A 13,034-nucleotide genomic window follows, 5' to 3' on the forward strand; every position below is an offset into this window, starting at 1 on the left:
AGACTTTTCCAGTAGCTGTACTGGCCGCGAATGCATCCCAAGTCTTCAGGGCAAATCAAACATTAAACACTATTGCTTTTAAACCCTGTAATGTAGTTACAAATGTGCACTCACCAGAGGTGCCTTCTCCGCCTTTAGGGTTGGGGATCCCACCTTGGGAGGGTATTGGCTCCAGGGTGATGAAAAGGTTGTGGCTGCCAGGGAGAATGGATTCACCACTTGCCTGCTGCGCATTCTCCTCCTCCTCCTCTTCCTCAACCACAAAATCCTCCTCCATGTTGCGTGAGACTCCCCCCTTGCAGGTGTCCACGGACAGTGGTGAGGTAGTGGCAGGGATGGCTCCAGGCACCAGCGCACCAAATGCATGCCTGGGGTGGCAAGCTGCTGGGGGCGGCCTGCCGGTCGCCGTGAGGGCGGCAGTCAGGCTGCCTGCAGGAAGTCCGCTGGTCCTGAGGTTTTGGCGGCAATTCGGCGGCGGGTACGCCGAAGGCATGGGACCGGCGGACCTCCCACAGGCATGCTGCCGAAAGCCGCCTGGCTGCCGTGTGTGGGGCGGCAAAATACACAGAGCCGCCCCTGGGTAGTGGTTGGGTCCCCCTCTAGAATGCCATGCAGCTGATCATAGAAGCAGCATATATGGGGCTCTGACCCAGAGCGAACATTTGCCTCCTTTGTCTTTTGGTAGGCTTGCCTGAGCTCTTTGACTTTCACACGGCACTGCTGTGTGTCCCTGTTGTAGCCTCTGTCCATTATGCCCTGTGCAATTTTGGCATATATATTAGCATTTCTTCTTTTTGATCGGAGTTCTGCCTGCACAGAATCTTCTCCCCATACAGCAATCAGATCCAGTGTCTCCCGTTCACTCCATGCTGGAGCTCGTTTGCGATTCTGGGGGTACTGCATGGTCACCTGTGTTGGTGAGCTCGCCACACTGACCAAACAGGACATGAAATTCAGAAGTTCCCAGGGCTTTTCCTGTGTACCTGGCTAGTGCATCGGAGTTGAATGTGCTGTCCAGAGCGGTCACATTGGGGCACTCTGGGATAGCTCCCGGAGGCCAATAACATCAATTTGCGTCCGCACTACCCCAAATTCGATCCAGCAATTTTAGCGCTACTCCCCTTGCCGGGGAGTAGTACAGAAGTCGATTTTAAGAGCCCTTTAGGTCGACAGAATGGGGTTGCTTGTGTAGACACATTCATTATAAATCGACCTAACACAGCTAAATTTGACCTAACCCTGTAGTGTAGACCAGGGTCAAGTAGCAGAACTAGAAAGAGCTTTCATTATCTAGCCTTGATCTTTAGTAGAGAAAATGTGGTTTTCTTGAAGTACCAGACCTCAGCTCTGGCAGGCCCTCACTTTATTCCAATAATAATAATAAATAATGGATATAACTGTGAAAGAAAGATTTCTACAGATTTCGCCTCATGAAGCTAAAAGTACTAATGATATATATGATACCTCAGCTCTTCCCTTCAGAATTTTCCCCAGTTGCTCTGCCTTTTTCATTACATACAATAAGTTTAAAAATAAAAAACTACCCACAATTGGGTAGTTTATCAAGAATTTGTATATCAGGTTCTACAAATTTTCAGTAACTACACTCTTCTGATCCAACTATGGACTGGAAGTAAAACAAAGAAATCCTGACATTTCCCCCCACCCCTCCACCCCATGTGTATACTTAACCTCCCTTTTCCAGTGCCTCAAGGATTTTCACTCTCTTCTTTCAAATCCCTGCTCAAAATTCACTTTTTTTCACCTTACTTCTTACAGGTGACCGCTACTTTGGTGCTATTTATTTCTCTCCTCACAGGATGGGAATATATAGGCTTCATTCACAACATAACATGACTCTCATTACTTTTATTATTTTTTGAAATGTTGTTTCTCCTTTCTCACCATTTCCTGGGTTTGTCTGATTTAGACTGTAAGCTCCTCAGAGCTGGGACCACATCCTTTTTTACTTTTGTGAATCACAACACAACTGTATGCCATTATCAGCTCAACACTTAGCAGGTATATGTACATTGCAACTGGGGGATTCTTTTGAGGTACACTAATTTAAACAAACTGAAGATTAGGTTCATTATAATAAATGTACCCCACATAATCTCCCCTAATGAAACAAGAATTCTAAGCAGATAGCCTCATTTTCTAAATATACAGTTCTAACTACAAAGTTCACTGTGATAAATTCTGCAGCAGAATGATCTTTTATGTATGATATGTTTATGACAAAAATGATTTACAGAGAGTGTTTGAATACTTTGATCATATACTTACATCAAGAGCCACAGATTGCTTTGCCCAAGATTTCTTCACTTGGTCATACATTATTGTGTTGTTGATGCCCAGGCCACAAAAAATAACAAAAGCCTAAAAAGAAATAATTCATTTAAAATAACAACACAAAGATGAATGCTGTTTTAGATGTTTGAAACAATAGGATGAGGAGTAAACTAGAAAACAGATACATTATAGAAATAATTGTATTTAGTTAAGGGCATGCTAGCTGGAGAATACTGGTCAGTAAAGCTGTTCTGTAAGATAAATAATTATGAGAAAAGCAACGGAGAGAAGAATCTGTTTAGGTAACTGTATTTTCAAAATAGCCTGCTTTCCGTGAGGCTCTCCAAATATAACACCTGACCTGTTTCTCAAGCTAAAATGAGTAATCTCTTGACATAATATGGGCCAAATCTCACTCTTACTTGGAGTCTTGAAACTGGACCAAGATTTGGCCTTAAGTGAACCACGATTGACAAACATACAATAACTATGATGGTATGCAAAACCATACATGCCATGTTTGTCATCCCTCTCAGTATTGAACAGGGACTGGAAGACTGACAAAGTACTTTTGGGTGCTAGTTCCATAAAATATTATCCCACATTAAAAACAATGCAGAAAGCTAATCTAGTATGTTTTAAGTAACTGTGTGATCAAAAAACCTGCATACATGTAACAAGCCATGTTGTCCTGTGTCTTTGTATAGGTCAAAGTGCAATGAGACTCTGGTCCTGAATGGAGCATTTGAATGCTACAGCAATACACATAAATAAATTATATAGCCTCTTAATTTGGCCACAAACATACCAAAACACTTTTATAGATGGCACTCTTATAGTGAATAGTTACAATTGCTACCTACAGGAAACAAAGAAACTAGATCTGAGAGATTCTCGAGAGGATAGTTAAATAATTATCCAATTTAAATACAATCAAGTAACAATGGTTTTAATCCTTATTTATTTTCTGTTTATAGATGTGCCAAACCCCATGTCTGAACTCCCCAATTTTTGGAGAAATTCATATCAGGATTCCAACTTTGTTGCTCAGAATCTATCTCTAGTTTTATCCTATTCCATTGCAGATCAGGGTCAGAATAAGATCTTTTTTCTGTTTGTTGATTAATGGTGAGAAAGATGAAACAGGGCATGGAGTGGTGGCATCTCTCAAACAGCTGCCACTTACAGTAAGCTAGAATCCAAATGACAGGTTTCAGAGTAGCAGCCGTGTTAGTCTGTATCCGCAAAAAGAACAGGAGTACTTGTGGCACCTTAGAGACTAACAAATTTATTAGAGCATAAGCTTTCGTGGACTACAGCCCACTTCTCCGGATGCATACAGAGTGGAATAAATATTGAGATATATATACATACATACAGAGAGCATAAACACGTGGGAGTTGTCTTACCAATTCTGAGAGACCAATTAAGTAAGAGAAAAAAAGTTTTGAAGTGATAATCAAGATAGCCCAGGAGAATCTGCTGATAAGGAATATAGACAGTGCAAGCCTTTTCCTTGCAAGTTAGGTTTAAACACCCTCAGTATCTAGAAATATAGAATTTATGCTGGCAGAGTACAGAATTGTTGCAAAGTTAAGTACATCTTACCTCAAATAATCGCTGATCAGCATCATCAAAGGGTTTCCCATCAAGCCGGTTCAACACTTGAGCTACCCCTTTAGAAAGTTAAAAGACAAAGCTTTTAATGTATATTCATTCATAATGCAGAAATTCTGTTCATTACTAATTACAATATTTTTCCAACTCTAAAGCAAAACTCCAAATAATTAATTATGAAAAATAGTAATAGCAAATAGCAATGTCTGAAAGTCTCATTGTTTTTGTTTTGATGACATGATTCAGTTTACTACTGTTAGCTGTTTTGTCTGTTGTGCAAGTATAATATTGGCAGTCTACATGGTATTACTCAGTGCTTTGTGTGAGAGATTAAGACCCTGATTCAGCAAGGTACTTAATATTTGACAAACTTTAGGCACATAAGTAGTCCCAAAGACTTCAGGGCACATGCCTATGTAACTTGCTGAATCAGTGCCTTCATTCTTAACTCTTAGCTAATTTACCATGACCCACATATATGAGTCTCTTTCCCCCCAAAACTGGCCCAACCATTTACTGAGTCAATAAATACCCAATTCTATTAAGCAACTTGTAGGGAAAAACTATTAAAAGCTGGTGGCTCTACATGAGTCAATATTAAATTCCTTTGTGAAAGACTCTTCCTTCTATTTACTTATAGCCCTCACAAAATATTGTAAAATGTATCAATGAATTTCTCTTTTGTCTCTTGCTATGCAACAAACATCATGAACCACAGTTTTTAAAAGGCACAATTACTATGTTTGTATTGGTTGCTTAAGCAAACAAAGCCTGGCCCTGTAATGTGATGAGTGCACATCACATCTGCAACGTACTTACCACTCTCAACTCTATTTTATTACCTACCATAACATATGGGGCCATGGGCCAGAGCCTCAGCTGCTGTAAGCGGTCATTGCTGCATTGACTTCAATTGAGCTACGATCATTTATAGCCCCATAATTTTACAGGGCCTCCATTTTGTGTGGAAAAAATCAGGTAATTATTTGTCTAATCTGTATAGACTCCATGGAGCACCTTTCAGGATCAGACCAACAATTGCCCAAACTGTGCACACAAAAGGAGGCCCTTGAATGATTTCTCAATATGGCAGAGGCGGTGTTAGCCCATTGGGGGCCCTAACAGGAATATTCCCCCCCCCCGCCCAACAAATAATAAAACAGCTAACAAGGGGGCCCCTTGAGCTGCTTGTGGCATTAAGCAATTGCTTAGTCTGCTTATGCCTAGCACCAGCCGTTCAGTAATGGTACAAAAGTTTTCATGAAAATTGTTAAAGGAAACGACCAGTTTTCATCTCTTTCACCTGGAAGTTTCAACAAAGGGATTATTATTTCAAGTAATATAACAACGAAGCAATTGGAAAGCTGAAAACCAGTCCATACAGTATCCAAGTCAAAAAATGTTCCTTCTTGGATACTTAGTATGCCTCCTAGGTATCGTAACTGATTAACAATATTCAGCTGGGAAACAGAAGAAAAAGGAACACAATTAAAAAAACAGAAGTAAATTCATATGAGCACAATAATGCTGAACTTAGTTATGTGAAATATCTTACCAATTATTTGGTGGTTGCTATTCCATATAGGAACACAAAGAACAGACCTTATGTGAAAGCCAGAAAACTGGTCAGCCTAGGATGTAAAAAATGAGAACTTTAGCCATCGGTACAGTATTTGGGTAAGCTAATTGTAGTCCTCTGATGTCCTGCTAATAGTAACATCAAGGAGGACTTCAACAAGCTCATAGTTACAAATTAGTTTAATTCCACATGGGTCAAATCCTGCAGGCCTAATTCAATCAAAACGCCTATTGATGCCTAATCTACAGTAGGATTACTTGCATGAGTAAAGCAAGCAGGGCTTTGCCCAAAGTATTGGTTGAATCAGGGCCTGTATTAGAAACTGTCTTAACATATATGAAAACACAGCGCGTGCCTCAGAGAGCTTACAATGTTTGGTTCTTGATTTGAACTAAGGACTAAAAATGATTGGGATAATGCCCTGTCATTTGGATAACAGCTGAATAGAACAGTTTCAAGGAAGGGCTATACCAAGAGGAGATCACTCATGGGTCAAATATATTGGTGGCTTAGGAAAGGGAATATGAATCACCTGCCAAATGGGTTCAGAAGAGAGGTGTGGTGCCTTCCCCGAAGGGTTAATCTGATGTTGGTTTCAAAAACAGCCAATAAGCAAGAGAGGGGACGTATAGTTTAAGATTTGCAGAGGTAAGGCAAGAAGTGAGCTGGGAATTGGGTGGGAGAAGAAGGCAAATTTCAGGAGAAACTGAGGGCTGTGATCAAAAATGAGGAGGTGAGATTTCCTATGTAGATGTCACCTGTAATTCAGAAAAGACCTTTTGCCTCCCCGCTTGTTTTGAGGTAATATACTGTGATATGAAGCTTTGCAATGTACTTTTAATGCCATGGATTCTCCATTTTCTATGCTGTTCTTTGGAGTTAGTGCTGCAAGACGTCCCAAGGGATGCAAGCGATTCTTCAAACTCTGAAGAGAGGTTGAAGGGGGTGAACAGGGTGGGCTGAGACCGGCTGCAGCTATCAGCTAAAGGTAGAGATCAGGAGGTGTTTCTGGTGCTGATGTAAAACCCACAACGGGGGAAATGGTGACAGACTACAAATAAGAGGAGTTTGAGGAGCAAAGGTTACAATTCTGTAAGGAAGCAATGTACTGGGAACAGATGCCTTCTCAGATGCTGCAGTTCCAAAGGCTGCCATGTGAGCAGCTGTATACTGATTCTATAATGACCTCCAACTGAGGACTTGGGGGAACTGCCATCTGGAAGAGTGTGAAGCAATTCAGTTTACTATTAAGAGTCATATCCTCCCATCAATACATATATGGAACGTCTGATTGAAATCAATGGGGAGTCCCACATAAAATCTATGACAGGACATAGCCCTATTAGTCTTATGGCTCTTCTGTGAAGAAATGGGTAATTATATTTAAGCGGAAGGAATATGTGCAACGTACTGAACTCAGATCACCAGCTGCATTTCCAAACCCTCTCAAACAATCAAACATTGATCATAACTAACAACGAACTTCAGTTCCTCATGATTGTCATGTTTTACCAGTTACCTAACCATATTCTTCCATTTACTTCTTGTAAAATACAAAAAATTGGGGAAAAACATTAGACTAGAAATACCATCAAGATGCAGAAGGCTGTATGTTTGCGTACAAATTTATATAACTGGGCCAGCCTAGCACAATTCAGTTGAACTCAACTGAGATGAACACTTACACCAATGCTGAATTTGGTCCCAATAGCATTTTCTGTTTTTAACTTTTTTTCCTATATTGTTGATATATTATTCTCCAAAATTGTGATTTTTTTTTTCTTTTCAAAATACTGGTGGTGCATAGGTGCTGGAACTAGGGGTGCTGGGGTGCTGCCACACCCCTGGCTTGAAGTGGTTTCCATCATATACAGGGTTTACAGTTTGGTTCAATGGCTCTGAGCACCCCCACTATACAAATTGTTCCAGAACCCCTGTGGTGGGGTAATAAAAATTGAAAGTGATCACCTTGTGGACAACTTGTTTAATATTCCCAGGTAGCATGTTATTTTAAAAAATGTAACGTAAGTATATGGAATGTAATATATAAAAACGGCCTCCTTTTTGTATTAGTTCATACTAGTATGTGAGTCAATATATAATCTCACATGTGCAAGATCTAAAACATATGCATTTAGATAGAAATCAAATATAAGTTACATATATTCTTTTTGTTCCATGTTGTAAAATTCTATAAGATGGAGCTTCGTAAGGCCCATTTCAATATAATGCAGCTTTTCGGGTGGGGAAGAGGGGAGAACTGCTAGATTTTATTTATTGTCTGAGTTTTTGCAGATCTTGATGTAGATCTTAAAATAAGCTTAATGAAAATACCTCAGTACTAAATGTTCAGTGAAAGTGATTTGACAATGAAGCATCAGAATTTCATTTAAAAATTAGTGTGGAGGAAAGAGAATTTTTTTGTAACAGTAGTAGAGACAGAAGAATAGAATATGTGATTACAAATACAAAAGCATGTTTTATTTTAGTAATAAGGAGTGATGGTGTCCTTTTTTTTTAATACACTTGATTGTGTCCAGAAATCATTGTTTAATTCACAATGCCAGTTGTAATAAATTTTTATGACAATACCAACAGAAAATAATTATTGCCCTTTATATTTGGTAATTCGCATAATTCTTCTCCTATATGTTAGTCAGTATCTCTTACTGGCATAGACTTTAAGTAAGTTTGAAACAAATATGAGATGGCTGCATTATTAATCAGAGCATGGCATATTAAAAGTATGATTGCAGACACATCAAGAATATGACGTGTTTTACTTCAGCATATCTCTTTGACAGGAAATATTCCCCAAGCATTAATTGTACTTTCTGAAATTCTGAATAGCATAGTTTCCCATAAACTAGTGTAGAGGGTGCACACTTTAAGTACTTTTCTGTTTTGGCAGATTCTGCTGGTTTGACAGCTCTTCCCTATACACGAAATGGGGAGTACCACTGGAACCAATGGAAACTGTCAAAATGGAAGGTTCTTTGAAAGTGTGCTCATTGTAGTAATGTAGTTTAAGAGGCTCATTGGCTAGAATTATGCACTGATTTACTCTAACCATTGCCCATCCCCAAGGCAAATCCACTAAAGTAATGGTGGTGTAAGGGATACAATTCAGGGTGGAATTTGCCTCTCTGTCCATAGCTCACTGTGACCCAGTTGTTTAAATTTCAAGCTGAGACTGGAATGATAACTTGAAATATTCCAAATCTGACATTGTCAGAATCCTACGTGAGTATATAGCAGAAAAGGAGTTTCTATATTGCAACTCAACCAATAACAAGAAAACTCCGAGCCGAAGCATTCCCTACGTGGAGTGAAAACTGAGTTATGATTTGTGAGTTGTGGAAACTGAGGCCTGATTTTCAGAGATGCTAGGCACTTGCAGCTCCAATTGACTTCCATTAGAATTGTGGGTGTTCAGGCATCTCTGAAAAAATTAGGGCCATGGAGTTGATGGCTCATTGTTCCCAAGGGATGGGCAGGGGCTTATCCCTCCCCCAGTACAGATAGGGCTTGGTCCTCAGAAAGAATCTGCACACAGATAATGCCTGCCCATTTCTCTGCCAGTGAAAGCATGCAAAAAGCAGCTAGTCTGAGTGGGATAGAGCAGAAGTGGGAAGCACTGACCCTGTTGACCTCTGTGGCTGTTTTGCAGGGACTGGCCTTTGACCAGGCCAGGAGGTAAGCTGCTATTCCCACTACCAGTTCCATGAGGGATCTTAGCATTAATTAATCCCCACCCCGCAGGCATTTATTTATGTCAGTTCCCTCATCCCTGAATGAGGTTTGAGAGCATCGGAACAGCTCCTGTAGAAACACTGCTTTGCTTAGGAGGCCAATGGGGTTGGGAATTAGTGCAGAAGCCCAAGAACACTGTTTGGATAGCCCTCATCTCTGTGGGCTCTCAGGAGAGTTTGTGGGCCAAACCCCCATCAATTCCATAGGGGGACAAAACCTCCTGTCTGCCCAGAAAGGAGGGTTTGATCATTGTGAAACTCTGTGAGCCAAAACTCCTAGGATTCCCAGTCCAGTAAGCAGGAATAACCCATTCAGGGGACAGTTTGGTTCTTGGGTCCTGTCAAACTTAGGAAAGTAACCCAGTGCTGACAAATTCTGTCAAAAGTGGTGTTCGCTGCCTGTTCCCCAACCCCAGCAGGTGAAACTGTGCTCTGGGATATGCACATACAACTCCCATTGGCTTCACTGGAAGTTACATGCAAGTATCTAAGAGGAAAAAAAAATTAGCCCACTGTGTATATTTTATTTGTAAAAACATACTGGAATAACATTGGTTTGCTAAGTAGGACCACAAAACCCATTTGTCTTTTGAGATCATATTATTGCAGCTCCTGTTTACATTCAGTGTATAGCCCCAATATCTCCGATAACTACCAACTATGATTCTGCTAATGGGAAACATAAAGAACTATCAATGGTAGAATTTTCAACAATAATTAGCTTTCATAGATCTCAAAGCACTTTCTAAAGGAAGGCATCATTATCCCCAGTTTACCGATTGGAAAAATGAGGCACAGAAGGTGAAGTAATTGCCTATAAGTATAAGTAGGAACAGTGCTGTATCCCTACATAAAATTGCCTTTGCTATCTTTCTGTCAAGAGTGATTATTGCTTCAAGGCATGCTGCTGCTGAAAGGACAAACAGAGGACATACTGGATAGAAAAAGATAATTCAGAACAAATGTTCTTATGTTTTATATTCATTTGGACTTGTTTGACTTTTATTATTCTGAACTGCAAAAATATGACAGCATATTTAAATTTTTAAGAAATCTTACTTCAGCGTCAAAGCGAGGATCCTGATATGCATCACTGATGTTCACTGGAAGACCCGTGGAAGCTACTAGCTCAGCAATGCTATTATTTATTAGCCAGTCAGAATAAGATGATGATTTCTCCATACTGTCTTTGAAACTATCATAAAGGTACAGCAAGGGAAGAAAAGAATACAATCAATGTTGCTTGAAAGCCCACCATGTATAGTCATTTTAACATCAGAATTATCTATAGCTATAACAAACTGCTAAATGACAGCAGCCACAGAATAATAGGCAACTATCAGAACATTTATCTCAAAAATCTCTGGACTTTTCTAAATTAACACTTTGTTCACACCAAACTGGGTTTGAATCTATCGCATTAGCTTACCCCGCACTAAGTGATCATGCGCACGCTGCTGCCAAACGCTCAAAGTTCCGTCATGCACCTTGATCTACCCTGCTTTGAATCCCCTCCTGCCACAAGTTAAGTGTTTGTTTAGATAAGCCCCTAGTCTTGATCATGGTGAAAGAGCAGTTATACCAGGGCCCTCTCCTGTAAGCCCTTTTCTAATTCCAGAAACCATCACTTGCATAAATAGTCTCATTGGGTAAAATCCTTGCCCCACTGACGTTACTGGCAAAACTACCACTGACTTTCACAGAGCCAGGATTTCACCCACTGTCTTCAACAGGATTACTCATGTAAGCCCTGTTCATGTGAGTGAGAGGGTTGCAGGATCGAGTCGCTGGTTATCAGAAATTGTAAATTCATTAAACACTCTGGATGATACTTTAAAAAACAACCAGTTAGTTTAGGTGCATCACTTTTTGTTACCCAACCTGAAAAATCTTAAATGGGTTTAAGGGGTTTTCAGCAGGTGCTGAGCAAAGCACCCTGAAAATCAGGCCCCTTCAAGGCACCCAAAAATCACTAGTCACCCTTGAAAATCTTGGTCTTTGTATTTCTTAGGTACTGGGTCCCTTTACTCCATGAAGAGAACTATTAATGTGATTCCAAATATAAATAGAAATCTGGATCAACTACAAAATTACAAATAAAGCAATATATAGCTAAGAATGTGAATGTCAGTTTTTTCAATAAATTATTCAACTATTTTCCCCCATCAAGAGAAATACTGCAAGCTAATATAGTAACAAGAAATCTATCACTGAAGATTTTTTTTAATTATTAGGACATTGACTTAATTTCACTTCAGCTAGTATTGTAAAATATGTGTCAAAGCTCAGAGAAAGGAGAAATTTGCACAGCCTCAGTCCCAGGAAATTACTAAAGGCTCAATCCTGGGAAGTGTCAAGTGTATATCTTTTCTCCTTCAAATGAATATTTTCCCAGAAAGGAAGTGTTATTTTATAATGTTATGGAACATGTCATACATATTCTATTATTTAAAAGAATAAATAAATTGTTTGTTTAAGAATCAGGTCTCTACAAAATTAAGAAAAATGGTACAATTTGTCCATACAGCAAAATGTCTATCAGAGACTTAATGGAATTCTACTTACGTTCCCAGATAAAAACTACTATATGATGAAGTTATTTTTGAGAGAACCTATCAATGATTTGGATAAAAAACACAGGGATGCTGTAATTATTCTCAAAACAAGCTTTCTAAAACAATTAAATTTGGAGTTAAGGTTAAACTTAAAAGAAATTCAGACATGTTAAGATCTGGAAATACATAGGTGGATGCCCTTAACTCTGCCCAGTACTGATGCCGTGCAATAATACAATTATAGTTGATTAATATTGTTGCTTGTGGTCTCAGATTAGATTAACCAGATTTTGAAAGATACAATAGATGATTTTTCACATTTTTTTAATTACATCAGAATTAAGACTGTTTGGTGCTTTAGCTGTGCATTTCCATACTTTAATATGCTTGTATTTCTTTTAAGTTTAGCCTTTATGAAAATTCAACAGTTTCCCAACCCTTCCTTTCACTGTTTTTTTTTTTTTTTTTTCCAGGCAGAGGAGGTGATTGACCCACTGTGATTAATTATATATGATGCTCAGTAAAGAGTTCCAATTGTATACAGATCAGGGAGTAGAATTATTTCCAGGCTCCTTTTTGTGCAGAAATCTGCTTAAAAAAAGAGCAACTTGTAAATGATCACTTTTAGTGAGGTAACTAAAAATGTATTATCTGTAGGTTGTTGGGTTTTTTTTTCAATTAGTCTAATAAATAAAAGGAATCAATTAAATATTTTTTTGTATTTTTTATTATTTTCTGTGTTGACATCCTTATTTCTTGCACTCAGCAGTGGCAGAAATGGTGAAAATATTATATTGTGAAGTGTCACATTTTTGTAATTATGATATGCAGTTGTGAACTCAGTTGTGTGGGGCACATGGATAAGGAATCATGAATAGATAACGTGAGTGTTGAAGCAATGAGAATCTACGGACATATAATAGGAAAATGCTATTCCTTTTCAAGGTTGACTCTCTGCCACAGATAACCTAAAGGCTGCAAAACTGGCAGCAAAACTAGCACAGGATATCAGAATCATGGGCCTGATTCACCACCCTTTTACACCCACTCTGCAGAAGTCTAAAACGATCTGATCCTATTCCTCATCTAGTCAATAGCAAAATTCACTCTGACTCATTGAGAGCAGGATCATGACCTAGGTAATGGGCAGCTATTTATAAGTGCCAAAATAAATGCAAGTCATCTCAGATTTGAAGTGATAACTGTCTAATTTTCAACAGTTAAAAAGCATTTTTA

At 39.1% G+C, this 13,034-nt stretch overlaps 1 protein-coding gene across 1 annotated transcript in view; it reads right to left on the bottom strand.

Moving 5' to 3' along the window:
* PDE11A (phosphodiesterase 11A) overlaps nucleotides 1-13,034 on the bottom strand; it is a 237,067-nt gene that overhangs the window by 99,471 nt on the left and 124,562 nt on the right. The window contains exons 6-9 of the mRNA XM_034785945.1: nucleotides 10,303-10,438; nucleotides 5,468-5,543; nucleotides 3,904-3,971; nucleotides 2,290-2,382 (exon numbers count right to left, since the gene is read on the bottom strand). Of these exons, the coding sequence (XP_034641836.1) occupies nucleotides 2,290-2,382; nucleotides 3,904-3,971; nucleotides 5,468-5,543; nucleotides 10,303-10,438 (373 nt within the window). The remainder of the gene's footprint in view (nucleotides 1-2,289; nucleotides 2,383-3,903; nucleotides 3,972-5,467; nucleotides 5,544-10,302; nucleotides 10,439-13,034) is intronic.

This window comes from Trachemys scripta, chromosome 11, assembly GCF_013100865.1.
Source record: "Trachemys scripta elegans isolate TJP31775 chromosome 11, CAS_Tse_1.0, whole genome shotgun sequence".
NCBI classification, from domain to species: Eukaryota; Metazoa; Chordata; order Testudines; family Emydidae; genus Trachemys; species Trachemys scripta.